We start from the raw sequence: 9,575 nt of genomic DNA, 5'->3' as shown, positions 1-9,575 counted from the left end.
GGTACTGCTTTCTTAACACAATTTCAACACTCGCGGTTTTCTTCTATGAAGTTCAGATGTTACTTTGTTGCCATTTAAAGGGGCTTTGATTTGGAAAAATAAATTGATGGAGATCGTGTTCCGCTCGATGGACGTTGAGAATCGTTGTTCCCATTACGTTGAAAGATGCAACGGTCGGTTCATTTAACACTGCCCAAATCACGATTAGTTTGTCTCGTGTTGCTGACTGTTAAACAAGGTGTGTTGTTTAGTATTTCTAGTGCTCTGGCTGAACTACCGGGATCTCTGCAGTCTAACCGGGATCATTTAGGAGCTTTAGCTGGCGGGAGAATCAGCCCAGCTGAAATTGACAACTCAGCGCGTTGCCATGCAACAGGTGGACGCGTGGCGTGGATATGCAAGTACTATTGCCAACCTCAGATGAAGGGAAGGGGGGGATGGGTGGGGAATGTGCGTTGAGCGGTCATTTGACCGGGAAAACTGCTTCCCACCTGGGGTTGGGTGATGTGGGGGGGGGGTTGGGTGATGTGTGGGGGGGGGGAGGAGAACGTTTCAACTAGCCGGACCAATAACGCGAGGCTGATCTGGCGAGAAGCGCACGTAGGATTCAGAATGAGACCTCCGTCCTACAACTCCTCGCCACGACACTCATGGTTGCAACCGCTATGAGCGAAGAACTCTCTCTGCAACCAGTGCTGGGTCAGTCCAGCCCGGCGAAGGGAAAGCGGCCGGCCGCCGTGAATGACGATGATACACCCGAGGAGAGGGCTGGGACAATCCCTGACAGCGCGATTGCCAGGGCCCCGGTTAAAAGACCCAGATATCCAAGGTACAGAAAACACAGCACCGTTTCCAGCGGATGCGACAGCGGCATCTGTGCCGACCAGTCGCCTGGTTCGAGCCCCTCAGATGCAACTTGCGGCAGTCCCGCACACAGAAGCAGCCGCTCCCCTCACCGGCTCACCACTCCACATGACTGGCAGCTTTTCAGAGAGTACGGGGAGAACTGTTACCACTTTAAACGAGAATCCGAGGAAAAATTCCATCCGCGCAACTGTCTCGCCCGGCAACCTCAGGTAAGAAATGACAGCAATCTATGGAATTGAAACTCCAATGGCCAATTCTTTTTCACATAATTTCCAATTTTGTCAACTAAGTGTCGTTGACAATTAAATAATAATTAACAATCGTAAACACCAACATTTGGAAACTGTAATAATGTTCTGCTGACACTGAAACGAAATACTGTTTACACACGTGACCAGGGTCTGGAAATTTTGTGCATTAAAGGTTGTCCCATTGGAGTTGTGGTGCGTTGAATCGTATCTCTGTGACAAATCGTTCACCTTAGCCAATTGCCACTAAACGCCACCCCACCGCCCGACACCTTGTGCTTCATGCAAACATGGCCAAATACGGTGGAGGAGAGTCGATGCTCAAACTTCCGTAGTTGGAAAAATAAACAGTACAAAAAATAACACCGCTGATGTAAAATAAATAATTGTACATGTTATTTTTTTCCCTCACAGGTAACCGCGGAAGACCGGTGTAAACTCGTTAGCTGGCTGATTCCAGTTCACAGATACTTTGATTTCTGTTTTGAATCGCTGTGCCTCGCTGTAAATATAATGGACCGTTTCCTCCAAACGACGCCCGTGGCTTCGGATTGCTTCCAACTAGTTGGAGTGACCTCGCTGCTCATTGCATGTAAACAAGTGAGTGCGAAAGCAATGCAAGGACAATAACCCATCTCTCTTTCCAATCCCCCACCCACCCTTCCCCTCCATCATATATCCTACAACGCTGCGGAGGCAGGGGCGGGTTAGTGGAGCCAAGCAAAAGTAGCGGTTCTGATCTGAAGAAGGGTCACGACCGAAGCGTTGCCCGCATACGTCTTCCACAGATGCTGCCTGGCCCATTGAGTTCCTCCAGCACTTCGTGTTTTGCGAAAGAGGCGGCTCGTTGTCTTTTCGAGATGTTACGACTAATTTCTATATTACTTGTAACTATATTACTGTTTATTTATGCGGATGGTGCACTATCACCATTTTGATGCGGAAATAAAGGTTTTGGTCTTCCACAAATGATTTTAAAAAAGTAGGTCTGATCTGCCCATCCCGATGTGGTCGTATTGAGGAGTTATTTTATTTTGTTGGATTCCAATCAGAAATGGGCCTTCAGGGCTTTATTACATAGAACATGGAACGGCAGACCACACGAACGGGTTTCATCGGCCCATTATGTCTGTGCTGAACATGTAACCCGGGCAGTATCCTGAAAAGCCCCTCTGCACCTTTCTCGGAGGCTCCACATCCTTCCGGTAATGGGGCGTCCAGAAGTGCACGCAATACTCAAAATGTGACTGAAATAACATTGTATGAAGCTGCAACATAACTTACTGCGCTTTTATTCAATGCCCCGAACGATGAAGGCAAGCATACCATACTCCCTCCTTTACCGTCTTTTACTACGTTGCTACTTTCAGGGAGCTATGGACTTAGACGCCAAGATTTCTCGGTACATCAACGGTTTCAGGGGTCATGCTAGTCACTATATACTTCCCCCTCACATTTGACTTGCTCTCTATTAGAAATCACAAGCATGGCCACAGGTGACCTCAGATAAATCACTGCAGGCAAACAAACAAACCAGGATCTACGTACCACAGCGTCAAGACATCGAGTGCACTGAGCCATAAACTGTGGGAGTTTAGGACCTCTTTTAACCTCCTCAATAGGACAAAAACGATATAACCTCAAGTCACTGTAAATCGTATTTTGAAACTAATGTTATACTTACACTTCTTAGAATTCAGTACATGAGCATTGGGCATAAGCATTAAGTATTTCTTAGATCTACGGGGCATTTTTCGTTTTATTCTGTTTAATCCATTCTATATTCTGTTTAATCCATTCTATATTCTGTTTAATCCATTATAATTCCGCCTTCCCAGTAAGAAGCTGCAGTTGGACAGAGTTTGTGTTGCTCTATGCATTATTGATGATATCTGACCATGTGATCACCATAATGTGCCTTACCGCTAATTACCTGCTCCAGAAGTGGGATCACATTTACTTCATGGTCAAACGGAAGAGTTGGTTTCAGAATGTAAAGCGCATGTAAAGGGTTAGCAAGACGAACGTCTCTGTCTCGCCTGTGTTTTTGTTTTGTATGATGTTGGTTGAGAAAACAGCAATTGACTTTGCGAAGCAAAATGAAAACTGATTAAATCGGATTACAGGTACATTTTCCAGGTCTGTTTCAATATAAGGCCACGGGACTGTTCAAATTGGCCCGAGTGGGCAAAAAGGGGTTAAATCCATAGGCGACTGAATAACAACATACCAGTCGCCAGTGTGGACATCAAATCCATAACATTCTGAAGATAGATATAAAATGCTGGAGTTACTCAGCATCTCTGGAGAAAAGGAATAGGTGACTTTTCGTGTCCGAACAATTTGCCTACCTCAGCAAATTGTTTCTACCTGCTCCTGCCCCATTAAAATCATTTCCACATACCTCGATCCCATGTTCTCCCCCTTGTCCAATCCTTCCCACCCATGTCCAAGACACCTCACACGCCCTTCGACCTTTTAGTAACTTTCGGCTTCCAGGCCCCAGTTCCCTTACCTTTACCATGGAAGTTCAGTAGCTCTACACATCCAACCCCCAGCAAGAAGGCCTTAAGATTAAAAACAAAAGCCGAGGAAGAGCTCAGACCAGAAACGTCACTTATTCCCCTTTCTCCAGGGATACTGCTTGACCTGCTGAGTTACTCCAGCAGTTGGTGTGTATCTTCGGTAGCATATGGGTAGTTCCTTCCTACCCATAACATCCTGACCCAGAGAACAAAATAGTACAGCCAACCCAGGCAAACGGAAAGTAAATGGTAGCAACAGTTAAAAAAAAAAGATCCACACTTGGCTTATTTTTGACCTATTTCCATCTATTCCCTTCCCACAGGTTGAAGTATACCCGCCGAGAATCAAACAACTGCTAGCTCTGTGCTGCGCTGCTTTTACTCGTGAGCAGCTGTGTAATCTGGAGTGCATCATCCTGCTCAAACTCAATTTCCAGCTGGCCGCTCCCAGCGTGGACTTCTTCTTAGAGTATTTCACCAATAAAATCCCGCAGCATCAACAGGTGCACGGCAGGGCTTCCCGGACTGGTCGTCTGGCCAGGCGCTTTGCCGAGCTCAGCTTCGCCGACTATTCCTTCAACGGCTATCCGCCCTCCCTGCTGGCCATCTCTGCCTTCAGCGTGGCCGATCGCATGTTACATCCTGACCAACTTGTCGACCTAGACTTCGGCGATTACCCGCCCAGCATGCTGAAGGACTGCGTGGAGACCCTGAAGCTACTGGTGGCTTTGAACAAGGAGTCACTGGCATCCGTTCAGGCTTTTGAACAGACAAACGGCAGTTTCAGCACTGAATTATGAACCGTTTCACCCGCTCTTGTACTGTAGCCTCTTGTTTCCCCAAGAGAATCACGTCAACGTTTGCTGAATAAAATTGCATCGAATTTGAACACGTAGACATGGTAAAAGAAAAGTGTAAATTGATGTGGATGGTAGTTTACATTTGTGAGGGTTACTTCTCACTTGAATCTCTGCTAGGTCAAATTGTTTACTACTTGTAGATTGGAATGATGCCGAAATGTAAATAAAATATCTTGATCGGGGAGGTAAATGTAATCTGAAAACTTGATAACAATAACCCAGAGCAATTGAAACCTCACCCTCCTAATGCACTGATATTTAATGTAAAAGAATGCAATTGTAATCTGTAAATAACCTTCATGGCAAATGTATGTATTTGAAGACATTGAATGTGCGAGGTATGGTAGAATCATGTGACTAGCCATTAAATTATTTTCATTAGTTTTATGGTTTAGAATTACTGTGTTTTAAATAGATGTTTATGTTTACAGAATCCGACAGTTCGCGACAACAAATAGCTCTGTAATTAATAAAGCCGTCATTCCAACCTTTCCAGCAATTAAATTCTTCGTGTTGCGTGGGTGCAATATTGAACAGGACATTCATTATCCCCCACCACATCCACTACCTCCCACTCTCTCCTGAATGCATCGATTCCTCCCTCAATAGACAATAGGTGCAGGAGTAGGCCATTCGGCCCTTCGAGCCAGCACCACCATTCAATGTGATCATGGCTGATCATTCTCAATCAGTACCCCGTTCCTGCCTTCTTCCCATACCCCCTGACTCCGCTATCCTTAAGAGCTCTATCTAGCTCAACCTGTGGTACCGTACCCAAGTGGTCAACTTCCACCTGTGAGACAGTCAGATCGCAGGATGAGGGATCTCATCTGATCTACCACTGATCAGACGGACATGGTCGGTTTGATAATACCAGCCAGGATCGGGAAGCTTCATTTCGGCCCAAGGAGATTTTACAGTCATTTAGCATAATGTAAGCAAATGGGAGTCATCTACCCTCAATTTGCGAACAAAAGACATATATGACCATCTGGTAGACACAGAATGCTGGAGTAACTCAGCGGGTCAGGCAGCATCTCGGGAGACAAGGAATAGGTGACGTTTCAGGTCGAGACCCTATCTTCCATTTAGACCTGCATCTGCAGTTTTTTTCTTACACATGTATGACCATCTGCCACATTTGATTGATTTTGGTTGAGGGATACATATGAACGGGGAAACTCGTCTACGCATCTGTAAGTCTGTGGAGTCAAAAAGTCACATACAGTTACACAGGACGGAAACAACCCCTTCCGGCCAACCGACCAAGGTGTCCACGCACACTGGTTGCACTTTACAGCATTTGCACTAGTTGCACTTTACAGCCATGAAAGGGGCATGAATTTTCCATGTACCTGTCCAAATGCCTTACAAATGTAATTGTAGCCGTCTCTGTCCCTTCCTCTGGCATTTAATTCCCTCTGTGTATAAAATTTACCTCTAACGACCCTTTCGAATCATTCCCCTCATACCACAAATTTCTGTCCTCTAGTTTTAGATCCCCACTCAAGGGGGAAAAAGAGTCTGTGACCACCACCTTATCTACGCTCTTTGTGGTTTTATATTCCACTGTATAAAATTCCAGCCCTTCTCAATGAAGAATAGTGTGCTACTGTGTGGCCACACAGCAGGAAAGACACAAAGCCTTTCGAATGGGCGGAGAAGAGATTTACTGAGATAAGTGATTCAGAGAATGAACAATGTTAGTTACGTGACTATAATGGAGGACCAGGATAATTCTCCTGGGAATAGAAGGGATCTAATAAAGCTATCAAGAATGGTGAAAGGTAGAAAAAGAGCACACAGAGACAAACTATTTATATTTGAGGAAGAGTTGAGAACTAAAGAGACCGTATGAACATGTTTGCCAAAGATTGAGTGCTTTGTTGTCACATGTGCAAATGCACAGTGTCATTCTTTTTTTTCATACAGTTCAGTAAAGTATTGCCATACCTAAGCGCAATCTTTGAGTAGTAAAGTGTACAGAAATAACCCACTGAATCCGCATGCAAGACTCGCCAGGTTTTGGTACCATTTTCAAAGTCCAGTCCATTCTCTAGGTCTTATTTGTGGTGCCTATTCTAGGCAAGCCCTAGGCTGCTGCAGGGCCTTCATCCATTGCCTTCCTTGGACATCTGGATCATCCAGCAAGCCTTCATCTCTCCCCTTGCCCATCCACCTTTGTGCCCCAGGGGTGCCTCCCACCACTGGCTTTGAGAGCGCGGTTGGCCAGACCCTGGTTCACTCTCCCACCATCCATTATCGCCGACTCCCTCCTCTCTGGTCTCTGGTCTTCAGGAGACAAGCAGAAGAACCAAAAGAGAGCTGAGGTAATACACTTTTAAGATACATATTGGTAGGTAGGGTCTGGAATGTATTGCCAGGGTTAAGTAGTGGAGGCACACACAATGGTTAAAAGCATTGAAAGGAATTTGGCTAAAATATCTAACCAGAAAACATTTGCAGGGAAACAGGGACAGGGCAGATCAGTGTGATGAGCTGGATTGGTTTTCCTGCCATGGTCTCGATGGGCCTATTGATTCACTTCCAAGATATGAGCATTCTCTGATTATCTGGCCTTCCTGGAGCGGGTCTAGACTCTCCAGTTTCTGATCCATGGATAAAGGAAAACATCCACAGCTAACATATAATTATGGTGTCACGCCTGCAGCTGACTCCATTTTTGGACCTTGGGCAATCCTTTCACTGACTTGGAGAATTGTGAAGTGCAATTGGGAAATTACTTTATTTTTAACCTTTATCTTAGGCAGCTTGCAAAAATCATTTTAACGTTGTTTTATTCAATGACAGACAAACTGTAATGTGAACAATGTGCACAGATCATGCCTATATATTAAATCGATCTTTCAGTTTTAAAGGGTGCGACTCATTTCTCGAAGGATAAAAGTAAAATAAGGAGAGAAATTGTTTTTCCACAATTTTTCCACAATATCCCAAAGCTCTTCACTTTCAATACATGACTTTGAAATCTAGTCACTGTAAATTGTTGCCTAACTGCTAAAATAGAATAGATTTTCATTTGAGTCATTCTCTCTCATTCATACTTGTTTGCTGCGGCCCTAGGTTCACAAAAAGCCAATCACTGAGACAGAGCCAATTCTCAACTGGAACCAGTGGAGTTCCACAGGGATAGACATAAAAAGTTGGAGTAACTCAGCAGGTCAGACAACATCTCTGGAGAAAATGAATAGGTGACGTTTTGGGTCTTCAGACTTCTTCCAGAGATGCTGTCTGACCCGCTGAGTAACTCTAGCATTTTGTGTCTATCTTCCAGCACCTGCAGTTCCTTCCCTCATGAGTTCCACATAGATCTGTGCTGGGGGCTCTGATGTTTGTGATGTATATATAACTGACTTAGACCTAAATGCAGATGGGTCGGGTCATCAAGTTGATGGGGTGGGGGTAGGGGTGGGTAGAAAGAGGGAGACTAAAGGGAAATGGGGGACTCAGGCTTTGCCCCAACCCTCTGTGATTTCTTTCCTCACTCCATCATTCTGAAGAAAGATCGTCTGTCTATTCCCTCCATAGATGCTGCCTGACCCACAGCGTCACTCCAGCACTTTATTCCTTCCTCAAGATTTCAGTAACCCAATTTCCTTTGTCTCCGTTTGCTGGGTCTCTTTCAGATTCCCAGCATCTGCAATACAGTATTTTTATTGGCCAACTTTGATTCTTCTCGAACAGGAGAATGTGAAACGGGGTATCAGCATGATACTCAAATCAAACATACACGCGTGGAGTTGGTACACAGACCAGTCTAGCAGGCCGGCGGAAGAGATCAGATGGGTTGTATAGTGTTCTTAATACTCTCCTTTTCCCTTGTCATGCACGTAAATCTGCGTGGACATCAACTAAACCAAGAGCAGGAAGATTCGACTCTTCGATTCAAGAGAGAGCTAGATAGAGCTCTTAAGGATAGCGGAGTCAGGGGGTATGGGGAGAAGGCATGGACGGGGTACTGATTGAGAATGATCAGCCACGATCATATTGAATGGCGGTGCTGGCTCGAAGGGCCGAATGGCCTCCTGCACCTATTGTCTATTGTCTATTGTCTATTGACTCCATTTACTTTCGGTTTAAATATAATTGTAGATTACATTTTACATTTGGTTGAAATAATAGATTATTGCGTAAAAGAAACGAAATTTCGTAATTAACTATTGTTCATTAGAAAAATTAAATTAGTGCTAACATATTTGCAAGTGTCCTCCCAAATCTACTAATTTAAAAAAAAAGATGCTAGTAAAATACCGCACATGTAAATATTTATCGAGAAATTAAAAATTACACGCGAAGGACATTAATAGAGATCAATCATATTTATCCATTTCTTTTTCGGAACGTACTTCGGGTATGGTCTTGTATGCTCAGCCAAGCAATAACATGTGAATCTTAACACTTTGAATATAAATACGGTGCATTTATTTCTCTAAGTATAACCCCCCCAAATTACCTAAATATATTATCTATTGTCCTTTGAAACTCAAAGCCTGACATTGCCACGGAAAATCAGTACACAGGTAGTTTTGCAGTCGAACAATTCTTAATTATTTGGCATAATTAAGTACAATTATCCAATTCATTGCCTCGATGGTTTTAATTAGTCGTGTTTGTTAAACAGGGAAATAGTGCGTGATGAAACACTTTCACAGCGGGACTGTGTTTTGCTTTCACATGAATGTGAGACTGACAAAATACACTAATTGTCCTTTAGTATTATCACAAACCAATTAATTCTGTCCCTCGAAGACGAAAACTGTCGTATAGCAGGAGATTTAACTTCGGGCCTGACCTCGCTAAAGGCTACATTTCTGAACAGTTCTGCAGTTTTGTGGAATTACAGTTGAAGTGGCGCCAACGAACGAGAAAAGGGCGCAGATTAAAAACAACGGACAGTCTCGAGAGATTGCGGGGGTTTAAATCTAGCGCCGCTCTCATGCACAGATTGCCTTGTCTTGAAGGCGCCACCTCTGGCGCTCACCCTGCCTGCCCGCAAGGTGCGTTAAACGCTCCTTCCTGCTGCAATTACACATCTCCAGGGACGCTTTTTTCCC

At 44.4% G+C, this 9,575-nt stretch overlaps 1 protein-coding gene across 1 annotated transcript; it reads left to right on the top strand.

Annotated features, from left to right (window-relative positions):
• Positions 1-650: 650 nt before the first annotated feature.
• ccno (cyclin O) lies at positions 651-4,953 on the top strand. The gene is made up of 3 exons (XM_078410159.1): positions 651-1,076; positions 1,530-1,715; positions 3,964-4,953. Exons 1-3 carry the CDS (start codon positions 651-653, stop codon positions 4,438-4,440), a joined length of 1,089 nt encoding a protein of 362 aa, XP_078266285.1. The 3' UTR covers positions 4,441-4,953.
• The last annotated feature ends 4,622 nt before the right edge of the window (positions 4,954-9,575 follow it).

This window comes from Rhinoraja longicauda, chromosome 1 (genome assembly GCF_053455715.1).
Source record: "Rhinoraja longicauda isolate Sanriku21f chromosome 1, sRhiLon1.1, whole genome shotgun sequence".
In the NCBI taxonomy this organism is placed as follows: domain Eukaryota; kingdom Metazoa; phylum Chordata; class Chondrichthyes; order Rajiformes; family Arhynchobatidae; genus Rhinoraja; species Rhinoraja longicauda.
This window is presented reverse-complemented; position numbering and strand designations above follow the sequence as displayed.